At 41.7% G+C, this 24,019-nt stretch overlaps 4 protein-coding genes across 4 annotated transcripts; 2 read left to right on the forward strand and 2 right to left on the reverse strand.

Annotated features, from left to right (window-relative positions):
* Positions 1–2,024: 2,024 nt before the first annotated feature.
* LOC128900906 (scale keratin-like) lies at positions 2,025–2,462 on the reverse strand. Its single transcript, XM_054182563.1, has one exon. The coding sequence runs from the start codon at positions 2,460–2,462 to the stop codon at positions 2,025–2,027; it is 438 nt and encodes a 145-aa protein (XP_054038538.1).
* Positions 2,463–7,904: 5,442 nt separating this feature from the next.
* On the forward strand, positions 7,905–8,342 carry LOC128900907 (scale keratin-like). The gene has a single exon (XM_054182564.1). The coding sequence runs from the start codon at positions 7,905–7,907 to the stop codon at positions 8,340–8,342; it is 438 nt and encodes a 145-aa protein (XP_054038539.1).
* A 6,570-nt stretch (positions 8,343–14,912) lies between these two features.
* On the forward strand, positions 14,913–15,311 carry LOC128900909 (scale keratin-like). Its single transcript, XM_054182566.1, has one exon. The coding sequence runs from the start codon at positions 14,916–14,918 to the stop codon at positions 15,309–15,311; it is 396 nt and encodes a 131-aa protein (XP_054038541.1). The 5' UTR covers positions 14,913–14,915.
* Positions 15,312–20,237: 4,926 nt separating this feature from the next.
* Positions 20,238–20,594, reverse strand: LOC128900908 (beta-keratin-related protein-like). Its single transcript, XM_054182565.1, has one exon. The coding sequence runs from the start codon at positions 20,592–20,594 to the stop codon at positions 20,238–20,240; it is 357 nt and encodes a 118-aa protein (XP_054038540.1).
* Between the last annotated feature and the right edge of the window lie 3,425 nt (positions 20,595–24,019).

Here is a 24,019-nt window from a genome sequence, read left to right on the forward strand (position 1 = left end):
TCTGAGCTTCCACTGCTCTGTTCCAAGACCAGGGAGCTGTACCCTTGCAGCCCCCCTTGAATTTCTCCTCTTAACTTGTACTTTCAGTTTCTGCCTTAATGCTTCTACTGTCACATTTCCATATTGCCTGGGGGAAAACATGTAACAAAGTTGCTCAAAATGGTTCCTGTTTGTTGCAATTAACAGCTAAGACTCAGGAAGAAAAAAAATAATCAACCCTATGTGAATGTATCCCTGTCTGGAGAACAGTTTGATACTTGTCGGAGACTCTGAAAATGTATTCTTTACCTCACTATCATTAAAAGTTTATTGCATCAAAGTTGCCATGTTCTGCTGTTCTTGTCTCATGTTTTCACTCTTGTTATTTGCCTTTGGAGAAGTCTAACCTGTGCAGTTGTCAATACCAGTCTAAACTATGTAGGATGAGTGCCCAGCCCCCAAAAAATCAGAAATTTCAAATGGATAAAAGCAGTTTGAAGCCCTCAGCCCAGAAATAGCTACTGTCCTGCCCTCCCCATTTTTCAGATAAAGATTCTTGACATTTTTGTAGAATTTGCCTTCTTGGTTGAACATTCACTGGTTACAGTTTAGTAGTGGTAGAGAAATGAAAGAGTAGGTAACTAATTTTAAACTCTTTCCTAAAAACATTAGACTTCAGCAAGAATTTCTTCCAACTAAGTCTTTATCTCCTTAAACTTCAGATTCTCCCTCGAATACTTAAACTCTGTCCTTAGTAATAGTTTCTACTGAAAGTTAACCTAATTTTCTGTCAAATCCTTAAAGAAAGAAAGTTTTCTGGACCATACAATGGAATGTTTCAATCTGAAATGTGTGTAATAGCCTTTCTGTGTAATCATGAACTCTAAGGTGTTGGATGTTTTTTTGACAGAAAACTCCATTCAGCTGCCCCAAGGGCTGATTCATCTGTGCCAGAAGAAGAGCCGGAACAGATAAAACAAAGTTATGGTACCTGGAAAGCCTAAAAGGTAGAAAAAGTCATAACCCTGTACACACATCCTCAACACCATTGTTGTGTTTCCCAACTCCTCCTGCGTGGGAAACCCTCACAGCAGAAACCCCTACTTTGAGCAGCTCTAACTTTCAGCCTCTCCCATGATATTCCTCATCTAAAAGGTCCATTAGATAGAGTCTACCCACCTCTGAGGAGCTCTTTTTCTTCTTGCAGCTCCTCCAACTCTCTCCTTCTCAGCAGCTCCATCCCAATACCCTTCACCACTCTCTCCCCACCTCCTTAAATCACTTCTGGCTCAGGACCATCCCTCCCACCTGAGGGCCTCATCTGCCACCCTTTGCCCCATAATCTGCTTTGAATCCAGCCTCAGCTGAGCCACCAGCTCTGCTCCTGCTATGATCAGCAAAGATGTTTAAATGGCTCATTAGGGAATGGAGGCTTAGTCTGATTTCTTTCTAAAAATAATGTTGTTATTATTGGAACCCAGGCCAACTGGGGAGGGAGGATTCCTCTTCCCAAATGCATGCACTGAGTGCTGCAAGTGGTGACTGATTTCAATAATAGCTGGACCATTTCAGCTGTGTGTTTGAGTCTGAGCCTCATCCTATGTAAGGATGTGAGTTTTCCCCAGCTATAGAGAGGAGAGTTGTCTATCCATAGTAGAAGAAATGAAAACTAAAAGTTGATTTGTTTAATGCAGAGTAGAATCACTTTAATGAACGTTCACAGAAATGCATTGTAGAATATCAAGAATATGCATCAGAGTGCAGGCAACTCTTTCCATAATTGTTGTTCTTCAGCTGGACAGTGAAGTGCCATTTTATAAGAATAAAAATTAAGTGTTTTATCCCGCCCATTATACACATAGATGGAAAAAAGCCCAAAAGACCATGAGTAAAGGGTGAAGAAACTAAGGACGCGCTGTGTGGTCCCAGCTCCACTGCAGTGGGGTGGCAGGACTTCACAACATCTCCTTTGGGATGATGGCTGTGGATCAAGATCGTATCTCACAGTTGCCGGTTATTCCTTACTCGGGATATTTCTGCAGGATTTAGCAGGGCCCGCAGCTCCCACGGTTGTACCTGTTGTACCAGTAGGAGTAAGGGTTGCAATAGCTGGAACCATGGGGTCTACCATAGCCATACAGACCCCCGTAACCCAGGGAGCCACCATAGCCCCACAGACCCCCATAGCCCAGGGAGGAGCCATAGCCACCATAGCCCCACAGGCCCCCATAGCCCAGGGAGGAGCCATAGCCTCCGTAGCCCCCAGAGCCCCCAAGGACAGGGGCTCCAGAGGATCCCACAACGGAATCCTGGGGGAAGGAGCTGAGGATGGGGCCAGGGAAGGTGACAACGACGGGAGGTGGCTGGATGACAGTGGTGGAGTCAGGGCACTGGCGGACACAGGGCTCGTTGCAGCTGTCAGCCAGGGGCTGGGGACGGTAGACGCCGCAGGCGGAGGTGGAGCACAGGTCGTAGCAAGCCATCTTGTAGGGATGGAGGTAAGCTGCAACACACACTGATCATTAGACTAAGTACAAGACAGACTTCAAGACTTTACATTAAAATAATGAGTCAAGTAGAGGATTTTGAGTAAATAACTTGATTTCCCACTTTGCAATCATAACCCTCAATTTTCAAATAGTAGATTTTTGAAAACTCTCTAAAAGATGTCTACACATCCAAAAGCACACAGAAAATGTTTTGCCTAGCTCTGAAAGTGTTCATGAACAACCTTCAAAGAACTTAGAGATATTTCTACACATTAAACTGAAAACTGAGAAGCAAAACCAAGGAGAGCAAAGTGACTTTGTCCAAGGACATTTGATGAGTCAGTAGTAAACCTGCTGAACCCAAATCCAAGTTTTCCATGAGATGTAGTTTATGTATAACTTAATTATAGTAGCTTCTTCTTACCACTCAGCCCAATTTTGCTGAGTTGTAGGAACAACAGATTATAGGATTGTCACTACCCAGATTGCTCAGAAAGCCATTTGACAAGATAATAAAAGACAAATGGTGGTGTTATTATCCCAATTCCCATCTATGCAGCTACTGTATGGACACAGCCTGGACAATTTCAATATAAATAGTGTTTCAGTCCCTAATATCTTTCAAAAAAACTAATTTCAAATTATTATTCCCAGGACAAACCAGTAGTCCTTGGCAAACCCAAGAATTCAGGCTATGTTCTCCCCTCTAAACTTAGTTATTTTCTCCAAGAGTGACTTTATTCTTCACTCACTATGTCCTGCAAGTCCTTAGCAGGGTTCTGAGGAAGAATATGAAGGCAAGAAAGTAAAGGACAGCCAGAAGATTTGCTGTACCAGGACAACACACACAACTTTCTCAGATGCATCGCTTGTTCATCAGGTTGCATGAATGGCTGCAGTTGTGAAGCCCTTATTAAATGTTGAACTTCATATGCAAATTTTGGAATAGGTTAAATACATTGAAGTAAGAACCATAGAATATCTCAAGTTGGAAAGGATCCATGAAGATCATCGAGTCCAACTCTGTGCTCCTCACAGGACTACCTAAAACTAAACCGGATGACTAAGAGCATTGTCCAGTCACTTCAGGGTCCAGTGTTTCCAACACTGAGAACTCTGGAGGGCCCCCCACACCAAATAGGTGCACCTGCCACCCCAGAGCCAGCAAGAGAATCTATGTCCCAAAACAACAGAGATACACTCAACAGTATGGGTGGCGGACACCAACTGATGTTGAAAAGAGCAATAGAAAGATACATGGATAGCAATAAAGAAGAATCAGACTTACCCAAGTCTCCAAGAAGTCAAGGGAAGTGTTTGGAAGAGCTATGAGAGAGAAGAGCTTTTATATTGGAGCAGCTAGAGGTACAAAATCAACACTGGTTGCCCGCCCCAATTTCAAACACGTGTAATCCATCAAGATGATGAAATTGCTGAGTTCATTATTGGAGTTTATGAGTCCTTTCAAATTTGTTTGTAGTAAGGACCTGAACATTACTTTAGATTACGGAGAATTCTTTCATCTTGTGATGACTTTGGGAAAATAAAAACCTGGCATTATTCCAGTCACTTCCTTGAAATTACAACAGAAATTACTAAACCAGATCCTCTTGTATTAACTTAACACCTGGAGAGCATCTCATGGGTTTATCAGAATTACATACTACTGTCATGGACAGGATTTTTGTTTACGTACATAAAATTCACATTACAACCTGCCAGGACAAAAGTTAGGGACTATCAATGGGATATGCAGAAAAGTTGGGGGTGGTTTCTGCCTGTTTTATCTTCCTCACCTACAGCTGGGGGACACAGCACCCTTGATGATGTTTTCCAGTAGTATTTGACACTGGCTGTAATGGGGACAATTCCACTCAGAAGAGCAGCAGCAATTCCAGGGACCTACAATGTATGCTCTAGACTCTAAATAGGGCTCATACGGAAATTAAAATTTAACCTTGAGCAGAAAAAAATGGTGAAAACCTTTTTTTTGGAGTGCTGGGAACTCTTTTCATGCAGATATGAACTGAATCAGTTTCTCCATCCATCAGTCACTCAAACAGTTGTATTGTCTTACAAAGATGTGTAGGGCTAAGCCTGCAGAATTTCACGGAGAAGACAGGAAGGCTTTGTCTTCCTGAGGTTTGCTTTTGTTTTTTAAGAGATGAACAAGGAATGAGTTTCTGATGTTAAGTAAAGCTACAAAGGGATTGAAGACCACAAAGAGACTTTTTCCAGGTATTGTTGGTTTGATGCTGTTAGTAACAAAGATGGTACTTGAGAATATTTAATAGGAAGCTGAGGAAAGCTAAGCTTTTTCAGTACAAATGGGTCCTCTGATGCAAAAATTGAAATGTAACAGAAGTGCTTTGAATTACTGACTTTGATTCTCAGGAATTCATGACCTCCTGCAATACACTATTGTTGCTGCAGGCCATAACTCCAGAACAGGGCTGAGGTGGCAGTTTCTGTGAACAGGCAACAATTATGAATTTGGAACACACCACACAAACAAAGGCTGGTTCTTCCCTTGTTTACAGATGTGTTATTTTAATACTGCAGACTCTATGCCATAGATTATCTCTAAATTATGAGGTGGGTTTCTCAGCCTTTGAGGTGGTTAGAAGTTTTTTTGGACAACATTATTTTCCAGCTTCCAGGGAGCAAGTCCTTTCAAGTGCCTCAAACTATCTACTAATGGTTTGAGAATGCATTCTTACAATTAGGTTAAAGGCATGTACCTGGATTTAGGTGCCTAGCAATTATGGAATGACATCACATTCAAATACATAAGTCAAGGTATTTGTGTCCTTGGCATAACCAGTTCATGGCTGAATACTGGGGATTTGTGCATGTTCAGAATTTTTCAATGTAGAAGTACAGAAGGAAATATAAAATTTAAATAAAATACAGCATTTCATAAGCTGTATAATCAGTCTAGCTTTATCATTCTCAGTTGCACATCAGACCACAGAAACAGAGGACTTGATTATTTTCTTGAGATGTTACAATTCTATCAATGATCAGCCTTTATCCATGTAAATGATTTCTCTGTCTCTATTGTGGGATATTTCCAGATAGCTTTAGCAAGATGCCACCAGTCATGTTTCATTTAATTTCCTTTCTCAGTAGGCTTCAATGTTGCCTGATCTGAAGATGGAACTAAGGGTGGATCCCTGAAGGTTTTGTATCAGGAGACAGAAGACTGCAAAATGTGGGTGACGCCTCACAAAGGAAGTGCCTTTCAATATTGAGAACAGAAAGGGTAAATATCAGTTTGCTTCTAGGCTCCAAATTGGGTTGAAATACGGTGAGAGAGATCTGTTAGAAAAATCTGAGTGGTTTATATTATATCCCTGCCTTTTGCTTAAAATGGTCCAAAGGACTTGCCAGTGTTTGAGAAAAGGACAGGAAGGGTAATCCACGACTGAATACATAACAAAGAGAGCAAGAAGTATTTCCTGAAGTTCCTCGTTCATTGGATGAGGCCAGCATTGTGTTCAGGAGCAAAAGCCAAACAAGATAAAACCATTTAAGGACCAGAAGATGGTTTCTGTGGTTTCCTATGGCTTCCTTTGGGTGCAGTATTGTTCTTACAATAAGTAACTGAGCGTGCAAATGATAAAGATAAAAATGACAACCCAAAGTTGCTCTAATGAGTTCCATTTTGTCTCCAGGTGTCTTACAGCCTGGATTTAATGGAAAAATCTGTGCTCATCAAGGGACCACAGCCATGCAGTGAGCAGCTCGGTTTTGCCATTAATAATGGAGAAGCTGAGAAAGAGCGTTAGTATAATTCTTGTTGTAACACCAAGGATGTGAATGGAACGATAACAGGAATGAATATGACAGATAACCATTTGAGATGAAAGAGGCTTCTGTGATGAAATGCACCTATCATATTTCATGAGACTTCGAACCAACAAATAAACAAATAGTCAGCAAAACTTTGAGGACCTACGTGTCATATTAGGTTTGGGTTTGCCCCAATTACGCACATGCACAAATTGCACCTTAGGTGATCCCCATGATCTAGGGAATTGTATAAAAGCTCTCCCAACTCAGGGCTCTTCATTCCACTTTGCTCGCTTTATTCACCTCCGCGAACAACGTAAGTATCATTCTACCTGATCTCTTTCCTAAACTTTGAATATCTCTTTTCTGATAGTTTTAATTAAGGTTGGAATCATCCATAAGTATTCCAAGATTCTTAATAATGTTAGATGATCTTGCCATGAATTTATTTTTCTTATTTGGTGTTGGATATCCATGTATTCGGGTTTAAAATGGTAAAACTAGACTTTTCAAAAATTATTGTTTCCTGTTAGTAGAAAGTTGAGCTATCAAAGCAGCTTCCAAAACATCAAAAGAAGGCTAGTTCAATCACTGGGGATTTTTTAAGGATTTTGCATGTAAGTTTTTGTTATGTGTCTATGTATATGTTTATATTTGTGGAGGTGACAAGCTTAACCAGAAAGAATGGAGAAGTATTGTCTAAAGAATTATTAGAAAACAGAAATGAAACTAGGAAATCTTAACCTAGCCTTTACATTGTCCTCACTTTGAGCAGGAAGTTGGACTAGATGACCTCCAGAAGGCCCTCCCAATCTAACATTTTATTGGTTCTAGTTGGGGGAAGAAATTGTTCACAGGTGGTATTGATTCCTAGTCCTTCCACAGGTGTTCTTTTAGATTGGATCAGGTCCTATGGCAAAAAATCTTTCTGAAGAGCTCAAATCAGCCTACTGGAGTAGAAACTCAGCCCTAGATATCTGAGTGTACCAGTTTCCCATCTGGGAAATCAAAAAATCTTTTCACTCACCCTGCGACTCTCAAGCTACTTTGCAAGCATTTCGGGGCAGGGAATGCCTTATTTAATCCAAGTTTATAGCATGTCCAGCATACTGGCAGCATGATTTTAGCTATTGCTTCTGGAAGCACGTTACAAGTCAATATGCCAGAGTTGTTCTTCCAGCTACCTATTAATTTACCATGGGCTTTGCTGGTTGTCAGGTTACACTGCTTTGTTTTTGCTAATAGAAAACAAAAAAAAATCTTTTAGACATGGACATTGTAAGGGTAGGTGAAATGTATAGTGGAAGTAATTTGCAAAGTAAAATGATGGATAATGTTTTTGCAGTGTTTGACAGTGGAGTAGAACAAAGAACTACTTTTCAAAGGGAACCAAGTATAAGAAATTAGGAATGAGACCATTAGAAGAGATGACTGCTCAGAATGCAAACTGGGCAGTGCTGATTTACAAGAGGGAGAGATGTCACATGGAAAAGACTGAAGAGAAGGAAGGACAATCGAGACCTGAAAGATAATGCCATTATTCTAGTCCATGTAGCCAACTTTCAAACTCTATTTCCCATTTAATTTATACCTTTCTTTTATTCATCAGTGTGTGTTGCCACTTACCTCCATCCCTACAAGATGGCTTGCTACGACCTGTTCTCCACCTCCGCCTGCGGCGTCTACCGTCCCCAGCCCCTGGCTGACAGCTGCAACGAGCCCTGTGTCCGCCAGTGCCCTGACTCCACCACTGTCATCCAGCCACCTCCTGTCGTTGTCACCTTCCCTGGCCCCATCCTCAGCTCCTTCCCCCAGGATTCCGTTGTGGGATCCTCTGGAGCCCCTGTCCTTGGGGGCTCTGGGGGCTACGGAGGCTATGGCTCCTCCCTGGGCTATGGGGGCCTGTGGGGCTATGGTGGCTATGGCTCCTCCCTGGGCTATGGGGGTCTGTGGGGCTATGGGGGCTCCCTGGGTTACGGGGGTCTGTATGGCTATGGTAGACCCTATGGTTCCAGCTATTGCAACCCTTACTCCTACTGGTACAACAGGTACAACCGTGGGAGCTGCGGGCCCTGCTAAACACAACAGGAAAATCCACTGAATAATGTTCAAGTGAAAAGCAAAATGCAGATTCACCAGTGAGCAGATGAGTGACGGCTTTGGGAAAGAGCTCACAAATCCTGCTCAGTGCAGTGCCATCTGCATGTTCTGCACCTCTCCTTTTTTTCCTTTGAATTCTCTCCTGATCTCTTCATGGGTTCAATTCCTTGTTATCTTCTGCTTTATCGTCCTTGTGACTGAATGCAGTGAGACATCTAACAGCATCTTTCAAAATGCATTTGACTGACATCTTGGATATACATTCTTGATATTGCAATGTACTTGTGTTCTTTTCATTCTCATTAAAATTCTGTTGCATCATTTAAAATAAGTGTGTTGTGGTTTTGCACTCTCATCCATTCTGAATTTGCCAACTTTTCTGGACAAAGCTGCCTGGTGTACATATAGCTGCAATGATATTGTGCAAACCCTGCCCACATAGTGAAAGTCTCCATGAGGAGCCCTGGCTAGGCCTGTTTCACCACAGAATTGCAGTAACAGGGTCACAAAATGCTGGTCATAAGTGAAGAGCAGCCTTCTCTACACATCGCTTTATTAGAGTCCCCCTTTGTGAGTTTGTCAGATAATTCTTAGGACCACAAATGTCTGTTCACCCTCAGAAAGTTAAGCTCTTCCTTATTCCACTGCAGACTTCTAATCCAACGTCATAGAAATCATTTCACCAGCACAGCTCTTATTGGAAGATTGGTGACTGACATTAAATGGAGTTCAGATTCTGGGTTTCTCTAGCACAGCCCAGCCCAGATCCATGCTATTCAATTGTCTCACGCTCCAAATTTCAGGCTGTGTGTAGATGACACTTCTCCAAAACCACAAGAAGGACCATGTGCATAATTTCACAGTATATCTGATAGAGTTTCTGGGTTTGGGACTTCTTTGGTTCTGTTTAAGTTATATATATATTAAATATAAATAAATTTCTGTAAATATTATATAGGTAGCCTAAACCTGAACAAAAATACTGCACCATACATGGCATATCTTTTTAGGTTATCAGTAAAGCATGTAACCATCTCCTGATTCAAGCAGATCTTTATCTCACAAGATAGTTTTCTTTATGTGGTTCAGTTGCCAAAAGATCTTAGGCTACATATTTTGCTACAGTAAGAAGTATGGCTAAGCATAAAGTAACAGCGTTCAGAGAATATCCAACCAGGAACTGAAGGCAGAATATGAAGAAAGAATGGCAAGAGCTGCTGCGCATGCCCAGGTCCATGCTCTGTCACTGAACAGTGCAGACAGCACACTTCCCAGCACTCATTCCCTAAAAAATCAGCTCTAAATCTGCCTTTTATTTCTTTTTACTTAGTTATCTCTGGTAAATTGAATAGCTCTTCCAGCAAGAGCCACAGCTTCCGCAGTGGTACCCAGTATAAAAACAACAGCCAACAGGGATGATCTACTTGCTGCCAGGACCTGAAAATTTGTAAGAAAATCTGTTGTGATGAAGACTACCATAACAAAAGCTCCTGTAACAAAAGGAGCCCTTAAGAATGGGTGCTAACAGAGATCCTGCTATGCGATCCTGAAGGAAGGAACATCTGGGCTGTAAGGTGGTGACAATGGATAGTGGCTGAGCTGCTGCCCTCGGGTCAGGGCAGTCTGCTCCTTGCAGCTATTGGCGCTGGCGCTGGACATGAATTGGCCAACTGGAGACAGGACTAAGTGTAAGTGTAACGCAGCACGAAGTCCCCTGGAACAGGAAGAAAAGCTGAGATCTCATGGAAATGGGAAAGGCACAGCAGTCTGGATCCTCTGCAACACTCATTTAGTTCCAGATCCATCCCACCTGATTGTGGCCACCTCACCGAGATCTACTTGCTACTGTGGATGTAATTCCTCAACTTTATATAAGGCCTGTAAGAAAAATGATTTCTAAGTGATGGTTAATCATTGCTGAGCGGAAACAGGAATACAGAACGCCCTTCCTCAGGCAATTGGAAGACCAAGTAATTAACTGTGAAGAGGACGTATCCTCTGTTAACCATGGCTGCGACTGAGGCTGTTGAGGAGCAAGAGCACAGAGCCATTTGTAGGGCTACAGCCTCGGGTTTTGGTATCTGTTTAGCAGATTATAACTTTGAGATTAGAAGTAGATCTAATCTAATGTCCATATAGGAGCAGACACCTCCTATACAATCCATTGTGGAAAACACCAGTTTAGCCCTTAAAATCCGCATATAGCTTTGCCTCCTCATAAATGACAAAAGAGGACTAACTTAAATTTACGGAAAAAGAACAGTTTGATATCTAGAAAACAGCTGGCTCTAGGAAGAAGAAAGCAAGAGAAGTAAATACAAGGTGGTTTTCAGGAGGGACTTTTTATACATTTCCTCAAACTGCCTGAAGAACCTGAGTGTCCCATTAACACCAGCCCATAGTTATCACACACGGTTCACCTCAAAATGATGAAACAGTTTTGCTCAATATTTATGTTTATTAGTTGATTCAAATTCTCACACTGCATGAAATGCAAATTACAAAACAAATATTTCTTTCATCTTAGCACTTAATTGGCAAGACTCATTCCTGGTAACATTCCATTAAATACATTAGAATGACAGGAGGAATTATGCTGGCTTCATTTATTTACCTCTTTTATTGGTTGACATAGTGCTGGTGGCTCAAATGTTAATCATAATTACCATCTGCTTTCATACGCAGGTTCTCTTTCCATCCTTCCTTACCCATGTTAGATAAAGTATAATTGTTAGAAAACATCGTGTCTTTCTTGTGAAATCAGCAACCCTTGTGTGAAGTTGGAATTAAGATTTGGACAGGACTATCCTGTACTTTTCAAGGGGAAAAATCAAAAGATACATTGCAAAGTACTTTTTAAAATCATCTGGACCCATGCCTTGTCTCCCAGACTACCCAGTTCTTCCGTTTCTTCATGTTTTAGAGGTGAATTCATTAGTCACAACAAAGGTAAACAGTTTCTTAGCCAGCATACAGGCAACTTGTTAAATATATTTTTTAAGGAAGCTGAACATGTGTTTAAAACCAAGAAGAAAGGCAGAACACTCACTGTTAGGCTAGGAAAGTCCTAGGAAAAGCTTTCAAAATGTGAGAACAGAGGCAGAGGTTGCAGATTTTTGTGCTACAAACACTGAAGGGAATGGGAATTAATACAACATTGGCACTGAAGGAGCTTATACACAAACTTAAACAAATAAATGAAAACCTAAATTATAAAAGAAAATCAAGTGAAATCTTAAGGTTAGAAATCATGAGCTGGTAAAGGGAACAGGAAGAGTGCACTTGAGCAGTACAATTTAATAAATCTGTTTCAAAATGCTGAGCTGCTTGAATCTAACCACATACTTATATTACAATAATGACGGACCACTTCATGTGTAAACTACTAAGGAGGGTTTGGGAAGTGCTTAAAAACACAGACAAAAGATATTTGAACACCATTTGTGAGTATTGCTGTTCTTGTGATCCCCTAGGGCCATCACAAAGTCGGGGGAAAAAACAACCTCATCATTTACATATAACTTCTGGCAGAAATGTTGCTGTGTTTGTTAAATAACAAACTAATTCATCAGCAAACGATGATTTCTGAGGCTGGACCAGGCACTGCTTATTACACAGAATTTCAGAATATGGGAAGATGGGTGGGACATACTTCATCAAACCTTCCCTGTTTAAAAGCTGGGTGTTTCAGCTGCCTCCATAGTCGATGAAGGCGAAATTGTTATGTTTTGAGGGTGATATCAATTCTGGGAAGGTAAGCATCTAAGACAGGGTGAATTGTCTCGCAGAAATTCTTGTCCCTCCCCACTAAGTACTGGGGAAGGCTGAGTAATTTCAAATGACAAAGTACTTGAAATCTTGGCAGTGAAAATTGGGCTCTGCAGCAATATGTGCTCTGCAGGTGATATCCTGCTAGTCAGCAAAGAAAGAAGAAAAAAAAAAATCCATTGTTGCAATAACTATTCCTTGGGTAATTCCATCCCTTTTCCTACCACTTACTCAGTAGTCTGGGAAGAAGCACTCAAAAATGGTTCCTGTGATATCCTCCATCAAAACTTTGGTTCAATCACTTTGTAAGCTGAAGGGGTAGATCTAAAGGCAAACTGCACTCCATCATAGGAACAAAAAGAAAGAGAAGATATAGACTGAATGAACGCAGTGGTGGACGGAAACGTATAATTTCACATAGAAACTGAGAAATCTGCACCTGCTTCACCACTGTCTTGTGTTATATCCTCCTTCGGAGCTCTGCCTTGTCAGTACAGCTTAGCTAGAAACTATTAATCTGTTTGCATTAGCAGCCATTCCACATTGCTGACCCTGCCAGATAACCTCTGTGTGCCTTTGCAGATTCCAAGTGAAATATAAGGAAAAATAAGGAAAAAATACTGATATCCCTGAAGGGAAAACTTTAGACTTTGGTTTAAACACTGTTTCAGGTACTAAAATACTATGTTTTCTGCTGGTCTTGCCAAGCAGCAAGGAAAATTGAGAATTTCTAAATCAAAGACCATTAGATGATGTCCGTGATTGCCATGCATGCAGGACCTCTCTGATGTTTTGTGGCTGTGGGTGGGAAAAGGATCAGAAGGTGTCTTCCACCTCACAGAATATTTCATTGCAAAATGTGTGAGTAGATTAGATGACAGCCTAGATCTAAAGCAGTTAAATACAAACATGTATATGACAGCAGGTTATAGCTCTGATTAAAATCATTACGGGAAGTTAATGAAGGAAGTGTTAAATAAATAGAACCAGTTTAATTCCTCCCTCAATGCCAGTGAGCAGGGTGGAATGATACCAGCAACGAAGCTGGTCAATTAGGCTTCAAGATGAAAGAGAACTGGGAGCTGGAATGTGCATATCATGCTCTTCAGAGATTTAGGGTGATTTTGCAAACAGCAAGCGAAAAGAGTTTCATCACTTTGGGAAGTTCTATGTGCTTCAAATTGGGGCTGGTCGATGATTATGACTTCATGTGCACGGTGTGCCTCAGCCCCCCCAGGCGATCCGAAGTACTGTATAAAAGGAGCAGGTAGGCAGAGTCATTCCGTCTCCCTCTCCTCATACTCTCCTCTGCATCAGGTAAGTCTGATGACATTTCATTTCATTTTATTTCATTCTAGATGGCAGAATGCCTTTGCACTGCAGCTTAGAATACTGTTCACTGCTATTACATTAGAGTTTTTAGGACTATTTTTTAATTCTCTTTCTCTCTCTTTTTTTTTTCTTAGCGTGTTAGCAAGTTGTATTACTGGTAGGATTTTAGAGTCAAGGCCAGGTTTTGAGGCATTTATTTCACTGTAATTCATATTTGGGCATTCTTATACTGTTAGCAGATTGAAAACGTAGGATCACATCAGTTTTAAAATGCAGAATTCTCCTGTACCATTTCAGTTAATGACTGAATCAGAGAGACATGGCCATATTCTGACCTGTTTAACCACCCAGCTGAAGAAAGAGCATTATCTACATGGAAAATCTATTGCAGAATAATCCTAGCTTGTATTTAGTTTTTATGGATAGGTAAAACCTAAATGCTGTATGATTTAAACCCTAGTTATTTTCACCAGAGACCAGTGGTCTGAGGCAGTGTGTTTGTCATGTGTCCCTTTGTAAATCCAGATCGTGATTAGTTGTTCAGATACGCTAGGCTTAGTGACTTGATTCTCTGCATTTCAGGGCTACTTTATGAACAAAATCATCTTTCCCCTTTTTTTACTGGAAAAAGTGCTAAGCCACAAACTTTTGTGACCAGATGTTTAGCTGAAATGTTAGTTTGCAAACTGTATTTTTATCTGATGAGGGATATCAGCTCTTTATGTTTTACCAACCTGCTCCGCACTCTGTATGACATTACACTGCTATGCCAATAAATATTTGGATAGAAGGATATTATAGGGTATCTGTACTTATTATATCAAATATATGAATCTATCCCCAGACTCAAGTGTTTTGGGGATTTTACCAGAGGGATTACAGAGATTAAGAGAACGCAGAACTAAAAGGGAGCAACTGAAAGTATATTACCTCGAAGAGATGGAAAAGAAACAGGGGACAGGAAAGGAGGAGGAAATGTGTCATCAAAGCAGTGCTGGGTTCTTGATTCCATCCGATCTCTCCTAAGCCAGAACCTGCTTTTGTCCCATTTGATGTAAGGAGATCGGCTCTAATGTAGCTCCTGCTGTTCCTGGCTTCCAAGACGCATTCACCAGGGAGGAGAGCTGGCGTTTTAGTAAAAAAATGTGCCGCTGACACTCTGTTCCTCAGGAAGGGAACACAAATTTTTTTAAAAGAAAAAAGTAGCTATTTCAACCGGCTTGGCAGATTTGACAAGTGCAGGGATTACTGCATGGGGAAGATGAGAGCAATGCTGATTGACAGGAAAGTTTGTGAACAGCGTCATCAATTTTGCTTATGCTGGTGATCATTTTGCCTCTTCCCCAACAAACCAGCACCAAACCTTGTCATGTTGTTCCGGTACATCTCATGCTTTGTTTTCACACAGCTCTGTTCTCTGTGTTTCAGGATCGCCTTCATCCCTGCAAAGAAATGTCTTGCTACGACCTGTGCCCCACCACCAGCAGCATCGCCTGCCCCCAGCCCATCGCTAACAGCTGTAATGAGCCATGTGTCCGCCAGTGCCCTGACTCAACGGCCCTCATCCAGCCACCCCCGGTTGTCATCACCTTCCCCGGCCCCATCCTCAGCTCCTTCCCCCAGCAAGCCGTGGTGGGCTCCTCCGGAGCACCCGCCTTTGGGGGCTCCCTGGGACTGGGGGGCCTCTGTGGCGCTGGGAGCCTCTACGGTTATGGGGGCTCTCTAGGATATGGGGCCCAGTATGGATATGGGAGTTCAGCCCTCTCCACATTTGGCAGCGGGTACTGCAGCCCGTACTCCTCCCGCCGGTCCAGCCGGTTCCTCCGCAGCAGCTGTGGACCCTGTTAGGACCCAGAGAGGTCTCAGAAGAGCCACATGTGAAGGCCCAAATGCAGAGCAATGAGGATGGGTGTTCAGCGTTCCTGCAGCCCTGCAATGGAGCTACTGCCACTTAGCATTTCTGATCTTCTACTTTTGTTTACTCTTCAGGTTCTATTGTTGCCTGTTCTGGCTTTCCCATTTTTTTTAACCATCATGGGGCAGCCTGTTCCATATGGACATGACTTATAATGACAAGTATCTTCATTGGCAGCTGCACAACAGACAGAAGAAAGCCAGCTGAGGACAGCAATACCTCTGAGCAGGACATTTGTTGAACATTCTCTGAAATTGTCTGGAAACAGATTTTTCATATTCTGTGATATCTCGCTTTGCAAATATAAGCATTTCTTGCTCATTAAAATTTTGTTGCATCACACAGCAGCCTTATGGTTTCCCTTCCTCCCTTCCTCCACAGCCTGCCCTGGCTGGTATCTCCCCATGGGCAGGACCAAGTTGCTAACTAAGCTGTACTGCAAAACATTTTAGCACAGACTGAATTTACAGTGTCACAGATGTTTCCATAATGATTCTCCCGAGTAGCAGCTTCCCACCCTTTGAAGATATGAAAAGTTTAAAATAACATAATGTCTTAACTCCTGCTATTTAAACATTATTTCAGCGGGGCCCTTTCCATGAGCATCCAAATAGGGAATTGTGGGTTTCCATGTTGAGCTCAGCATGACCACAAATGCCATTAAGGTGCTGCTCAGCAGAGTACTTTCCAAATGTAAATTTGCACCTATAAAAATCACAGATACAATGCTCAACCTACAGCATTGACCTTGCTTAGCAGTACTTAATCCCCAAACACTCCATGCAACTAATACTTATTCCTGCATGCAGTTATCAGCCTTTCCACCCCAGTTAAAAAGAGGAATAATACCCATTTCCTCTAAGAAATAACTGTAGTACAGTCTCAGGAGAAGCAGAGACTCAGTCCTAAGCTTCTGGTAATAGACCTAGCTCAAATTGTAAAGGAGACACATTCAGTGCTGCACAAAGAATAAAGCCAATCCCTGCCCTCAAGTGCTTTCAGAGTGAATAAACAAGACAAGCAAAGCATGAGCATCATTGCTCTTTTCCCTTCTTTGCAGATAGGCGTCTTTTATACAGAGATTAAAGGCCATGTTTTCCATACCAATAAAAACATTAGTAAATATTTTCCCCAGGTGACAAAGGAATCGCTTGGCAAAGCCCAGAACTGAATTCCTCTCTCCAATATCTGCATCTAACAATTGACATACAGTCTGTTTCCACTTTTCTATTCCACTGGTTAGATCAGGCTTGCTTTTCTCTGTTACTCTCATCTGCTTTAGAAAAAGAGGAAAATAAGTGAAAATAATTTTAGCTGAAAGACTGTACATGGCAGGTCTGGTAGTATACAGGATACTGGAAATTTAACAGATCATAGAATCATGGAATGGTTTGGGTTGGAAAGAACTTTTAAAGATCAGCTAGTCCAACACCCTGCCACAGGCAGGGACATCTTTCACTGAACAGGTTGCTCAAAACCCCATCCAACCTGACCTTGAGCACTTCCAAAAACCAGTGACCTCAGGATTCAAGACACGGTTTATTATAACTTGTTTTCTAAGTAAAAGGGGAGAATGAACTAAAAAAAGATTCCTTTCTTGAGGTTTATCTGATAGCGCATTTTATTTAAAATATCTGAAACATTCAAGTTCAGGTCCTCCAACTGCAAAACTGATAAAAGGTAGACTGCAAGTAGTGACTTTGCTAATTCCTCCAGAATCAAACCCGGGAAAGAAGCTGGCATTCAGCAGAGCATATTTCTGGTTCTGTTATGTTGAGCCATTGTGCCTGCAGGCTATTTACTGGTGGTGTGAGTCTGAACCACATGAAAAACCATTAGGCTCTAGTAGTGACTAAATATTTAGTGAATCCACCTATTTAAATCAAGCATGAAAGGCTTAACTCCCACAGATATCTGTCTTGAACTGTAATTTAGTGCGTGGGGAGGACATATCCTTCAGGCTGTGTTTACAACACCTTTATGAATCAACTTCTGATTGCATCTCATTTACCAATAGTCTTACCTTGTACTAGGATATAAACACATGCTCAGAGCACATTTAGAAGAGAGAGAGGAGAGTGTAGTGACCTCTATAGTTCAACATGAGACAGTGTGATTTCATTTATTGTTTCTTCCTTGTTCTTGACAATTACTTGTTTCCCTGACAGGAGGAACAGGAGTCTGAGTTGTCAGTGCTGTCAACAGCCTGGACGTCCTGTGGCTGACCAAGAACTGCAAAAGACCTCACAGTTACACCTGATCTAGAAGACACCCCTGCTCGTTTCAGGGGGAATTAGAAGACCTTTAAAGGTTCCCTTCTTACCCAAACCATTGTACAATTCTATGTGATCCCTGTGTTGCAGTGGCCAACAAACCATCAGAATCTCAGTACTGTTTCCAGATTATCATGGAGTTTCCTTCTCTGGAGATATTCAAAACCCTCCTGAATATGATCCTGTCCAACCCACTCTAGGTGAACCTGCTTTGGCAGGGGGGTTGGACTAGATGATCTCCAAAGGTCCCTTCCAACTCCAACCATTCTGTGATTCTGTAGTCATGATTACCAGCAGCTGATGTTCCTCCCATCTTGTATCTTCATGTGGTGTGACCTGAGATGCATTGGGTCTGCCAGTGGAATTAATTCTCTTCTACTCTGTTCATCTGTGATTACATGATTACACTTACATGGAAGTGTAATGCAAATTAATCCTGCTGGGCATTTGGAGAGTGGCAGATTGCTGATGATCAGGAGCAGTATAGAACAATGGAAGGCAATTAAAGAACTGTCCTTTGGTGTTTGCTCTCGTCTATGGTCATAACATTCAAATTCAGGCTGGCAGATGAGAACCAGCAATGAGAATTTTGCAGTTTCTGCTCTCCAAGGGACAGTCACTGCAGCGGTGTTGTGGAGTGCTATGTCTTCAAGCACCATTCCAAGGCAATAGAGTCCATCAATCAATTAATTCATACTACAGGGATCTATTAATAGTCCAGACTCTAACTTCTAGCTCCCATGTGTGCCTTTTCTGTAGTATAACAAGTGGGTAGGCAGAGCAGCTCCATCCAGGTCTGCTGACAACATCCACAATGAAGGATGACTGACTGCATCCTTTCACTGCAGCAGGACAAACTGCCTGCTATTGCAAGTCCAGTGCAGAGGTGGAGCAAGATGGGTAATTCTACCATTCTGTGTGGGATGAAAACAAAAATCTTGAAAAGACTTCTATAGTGATCAAAACCATAGCAATGCGTCTTGAAAATATCTGATCTAGTTGCTTTAGTGCTCTTCATACCTAGTCTTAGTGACTCCAAGAATAATCATGCAGCAAATTGGAGACAGAGGAAGCATGAAAACAAGACCAAGCCTTCAGACACATCCTAACAAGAAAGAGGTGTTGCCTGGCTACATCTTTGTAGCCCCATCTCATTTCACCTAGTTTTACAAGTGAAGTCACACCTCCAAACCCTTTGAAGTTATTACCACATACTTGATCCTGTCCAAACAAATTTCTGCAGCCTGAGATGGGGTTTGCCTGCAATGAGCCTGCTCAAGTGTAGTGAAGTTTGTCAGTGCTTTGCTGGCATTCCCAGGAACAGTGGCTTCACACAGAGAGGAGCAGAAGTGCTGAGCAGTGTCTGATGTCTGGTCCATCCTGATTGGCATTCCAAGCAGAGGATGGGGCGAATGACTCTTAATAGCTGTGCTAATTTTATGCAAATTGCATCACTAGAAAAACAGCTCCACAGAACACACTGAGCACCCTGGAACCAGGTTGCTGTTGTACAAAGAGAAGTGCTGGATATGCCGAGTATCCACAGCCATCTGTGAGTAGACCGTAATTTAAGTGTAAAATTCCTGAGATGGAAAATATTATTTGGCCTGAATGATATGTTTTGTTCTTCAGGGAAGACTTAAGAATTATTCTTTTATTTATGTTAACTGGGGCTGCCAAAAATGTAGAGGTATTAATGGGAAAGTTCAAAGAACTCACAGAATTTCAGTGAAGATCTGCTATTCAGTTAAAAATTCCTGTTGGCTATTCAAAGGAAAGTCCTGCCCACAGATCACTACATGCTATTTTTAAACAATGAAAGACTTCACAAAACCAATGTATAGGGATATAATTAAATTGGAGCCTTGGGCAAGTAGTGAGACACAGGGAAGATCTTCAAAGTTACTTGTCTGTTTAACCTTCTTTGCTAACATGTACCAAATACACACTGTAACCACACCTGTCCTGGAGGAAATTTCAAACTTAGTTGTAAGGGTTACAAAACATGTTTATCCAGCATGAAATTACTTTTGTGTCATTATGTTCGCTCCTGCTTAAAGGACCTGGTCACCTTCCAACTTTAGGCATTGAAAGAAAGCAAACACTGTCGTGTTTCACTACAGGGACTGATGCTCACCAAGACTGGTATATAAACAAAAAATATTGGACAAAAAAAAAGACAAGAAAGTTCAGAATTCTGATGCACAATATTTTAATGAGAAAGTAAGATGTAAAAGATCTTTTGGAGAATTAAAAACATGGGGAAAATATTGCCAGGGTCTCATTAGAGGCTGCAAGCCAAGAATTCCTCCAGGGTTATATATTCCTCATACGTTACTCTTTTTCATGGCATGGGAAGATTTATACAATCTCATCCCACTTTCAACCAGCCAAGATCATGGATATAACTAATCTGAGGCCATCATTATTAGGAGCTACCGGAAAGAATAGTCAGGAAACTAAATTAAACTGCTAGCTTGAGATTGCATGTATGATTTTCAGAGATGCACAGTTCATGCTCCAGGAACAAAGTGGCAGTAACAGGAGGAACATCTTCCTCTGTGTTGGGTGATTGCTCCTGCGTATTTAACATGGTCTGCAGCTCCCAAAACCATAAGCACTGGATCCATAGGAAGAATATGACCTCCCATAATTGTACAAGCTCCTAGAGCCATAGGAGCCACTGGGACCCAGAGAGCTCATGGATCCAACCAAGCTCCCAATGGTGGATGGTGCTGAGCTGCCCACGATGCTCTCCTGAGGGCAGGAGCTGAGAATGGGGCCAGGGAAGGTCATGACCACAGGTGGGGGGTAGATCACGGCTCTCGAATCACCACAGGATGTAACACAGGGCTCACTCCAGGCATTTGCAATTGGTTGTGGGCAGGTGACTTCGCAGGGTGCAAGGCAGCGGGAGCTGATCATCTGTCCGTAGGAAGACATCTTCTGGGAATGCAGATAAATCTGAAACACATAACACCGAGGCAGCACAAGGCTGAATGCTCAGGGACAAATATAGTGGAAATTGTGCTTTGAAGAGAAAGAATGAAAGATAGCGAGAAGACCAGACAGAGGCTGAAGATTTCAGTTTTATCTCAACAGCAATATCCCTTTTCTTGTCTTCTCATGCCTCCTCCTCTCCCCCAGAACAACCTCTGTTTCTTTTGGCTCCTAATTATGGAGCCAATTTGATATATGAAAATATCATTAACAATCAAGGAAAATGTGTATTTGAACTCAAATTGTCCTCCTATCCCATTTTGCCTTTCCACCATTCCCTGTTAAATCTGACTTACTGTGACACTTGACCATTTTTTTTTTTATAAATAACTGCAGAAAAGAAGAGAAACACTGGCTAGCACCTATACAGTAACATCCTGTGCTGGTTCTGCACCACCTGTAATTATTACAGCTGTATGAGGCAAGTCATTGTTATTCCATCTTTAAGGAAGAGGTAACTGAGGGTTAGAAGTGAATGCATTGCCCAGAGTTATTTGGTGAGGCAACAGGAGAGATGGAGCTAAAATTCAGGCAAGCCTGGTTGTTAATGGCAGTGTTATTCCCTAATCTTTCAGATGCTACAGCTGGCAGCAGGGCTCCCCTGCATGTTCTGTACAGAGATAAAATGAGCAGCAGCCACATCCCTGAAGAGCTTGTAAAGAGAGTTTCCTTGGCAGATTCTCCCGCATTTGGGTGGGAACGCAGTGCCAGTGAGGTTTCCAGTATAACTGGGACTCCTGGGAATGTGGTCCCAGATGACTTGCTGAAGATGACCAAGGTGACAAATGACTGGCAGAAGTAGGAACTGTGCATAATCTTGTGGAGTCCTTTTCTTTAATCATATGATCACTTGATTACTCATAAAATCAATTTACAGCTCCTCTTGATCTCTGTCCTGCCTTACTAAAACCCATAAAATGGAAGGCTGGGAATAAAGAAAAGGAATAAAGTCCCACCCATAACAAGTACATGATTTAATGCACGACAGGATTCAAATTAATTCAGAAGTAATCACAAAGAACAGGACAAAATGTTATTCCTAACAGTGGCTTCCTAGTTCAGTCTGAGAGTCAGAGTTAACTTTTCTTGGTACTCACCATTACAAGTCAACACAAGCAAAGTAAGGCAGATTCCTAAAGGCAGGAGGAAACAGGAATTTGCTAACTTTCACTATAAATAAGTTTGCAAATCTCAAACTTTCAGCTGCTCTGAAAACAGTTTTCCTGCCCTTTTACAGCCTGCCACTGAGTAAGTAGGAAACAGCTCTTTCTGAAAGAAAGCTTCAAACTTTTCATACATTCCAGTTAAAATCCTGTATTGTTACAGCAATATATTAATAGCAACAGCATCTGTCTCCAACTTACCCCCTCACAGCAAAGAGTCAGGAGAAATGGTTAGAGCAGCCCACAACTGGGAGCGCTTTTATACCTTTTCTTAGGCAATCGGGAGGATATGAAACATTCTTCATGTATGATGCCCTAATGCATTATCAAACAAAAATTCACTCCACCTGTAACTGCCCCAGATAATGTAATTATTTTGCTCAGTCATGGTGATTACTATTGCGTTCTTCTCATTACTCTGGCAATGTAACTTTTTTCTTTTATTGCTTTTTCCTATTTCTCTGGTTGCCTCATGGAGCAAAGATTGCTCAGAAGTTTATCCATAAACAGAATATGCTGACGTACCTGAGATACTACCCCACTTTTCCAAGTCATGCTCCAGTAAGGGGGCATTGTGCAATTAATCCCATCATACCCACGCACATTAATTCCTATGACTCTGATATGAGGCACATTCGACTCCATAGACACCTTCTGACTGAGTTATAGGTTTGGAAATGGGAAGCATTTGTACCCATCTTTCTGGCCAAGAAACAAACACAAAGCACATGGCCCACTTTAAACTTTAAAAGTACAGGTGGAGTAACCTGTAAGCAAGGAGCTACTGTTATCCAGCCCCGGCATGAGGGCAGGAGCCTCAGACAATGAGAAATTCATATCCGTCTTTCATTGTCAGGGACCCCATGGGATCATTGCTGAAGATCTCAGGGCTCCTGAGTGATGAACGATTCATGGTCTGAGATGAAACAGGTCAGGAAATGAAGCCGTGCATCACCCTAAGGAAACCTTGGGCTGGAATCTTAATGTGCAGTTTCAGCTGATGCAGAAGTTTGGCCACTTACTTCAGCAGATTTTGTCCTCAGATCCAGTACCTTGTCTTCAGTTCTTCAGTTATTTACTGACAATACTATTTTCAATAGAGTCTATTCATTCTGTGTACCTGAGTTGACATAACTTAGGAATGCTTTTTTAACCTCAAGAAGGTGAGTTCTTCCCCTCTAAAATCCATCCCCTTCTAGGAAATTTAAGGTTCAATGCCTGGTTTTGAGTAATCTTGAGACTTGTATTCCAAAATGCTAATTTTATTCCAGTTTGTCCATCAGCATTTGGTAACTGTTACCAATACTGCAGTGTAATGCTGTACGAGTGACCCACGCAAGAAGGTTGAGGAAGCCTTGGGATTTCCCTCATGGTGTTTCCTAGCAATGCCTGTGGAGACGCCCAGTAAAGCTACTGATAGTTTATGGTAGACAATTCATATAAACAAGAAACAGGAATAGAAACAAAGGGAATAAGATGTTGCAGGGAAACAACCCACCCGATCTGCTCCTCCTGCCCGAACCACACCTGGTTTCACTTTAACTGGAATCAGGTGATGACAGTGATGACAGATGAATCACACAATTCTTGGAGATGCACCCCTCTGCTAACCATCCTGCTCTCCTCACAGGGCAAAGGGAGCAATACGCTACTCTCCATACTGCTGACACCCCAAGCTGCCTTTTTTTTTTTGACTCATGATATTCAGGGTTACAGCCCCGTGATTTGCTTTTGTAATTTTACAGACTCACAAAATGGCATCTGGATGTTTTTTCCCATATAATGGGAGTTTCATGTGCTTTACCAACTTAAACTGTTCACAGTCATTTTTGCCAGTGCAAATATGGCATAGTAAGATATTCTGAGACAAATGGCTCTATGACAAGCAAAGTTAGTGTGACATATGGACTACCTTTGCACATATTCCTTGTATCACGAATTACAGTACTGCTGTGGCACATATGGAACCATTCTATGTGAACAATCATCAAACCCATTTACTAAAATAGCATCAAATATTTTATCTATACCAAGCATATAATTTTATTGTAACACCATCAAAAAAAGACATTCAAATGTGTCTACAAAAACTTCCATGAATTGAATTTGGATTATTTCTTTACAAATGTGACTAAAAGCTCTTCCTGATTAGCTTGATTGAACACCACAATCAAGAAGAGCAAAGGGACATCCTTCATTTCAGTT

Source organism: Rissa tridactyla, chromosome 23, assembly GCF_028500815.1.
Source record: "Rissa tridactyla isolate bRisTri1 chromosome 23, bRisTri1.patW.cur.20221130, whole genome shotgun sequence".
Classification (NCBI taxonomy): Eukaryota; Metazoa; Chordata; class Aves; order Charadriiformes; family Laridae; genus Rissa; species Rissa tridactyla.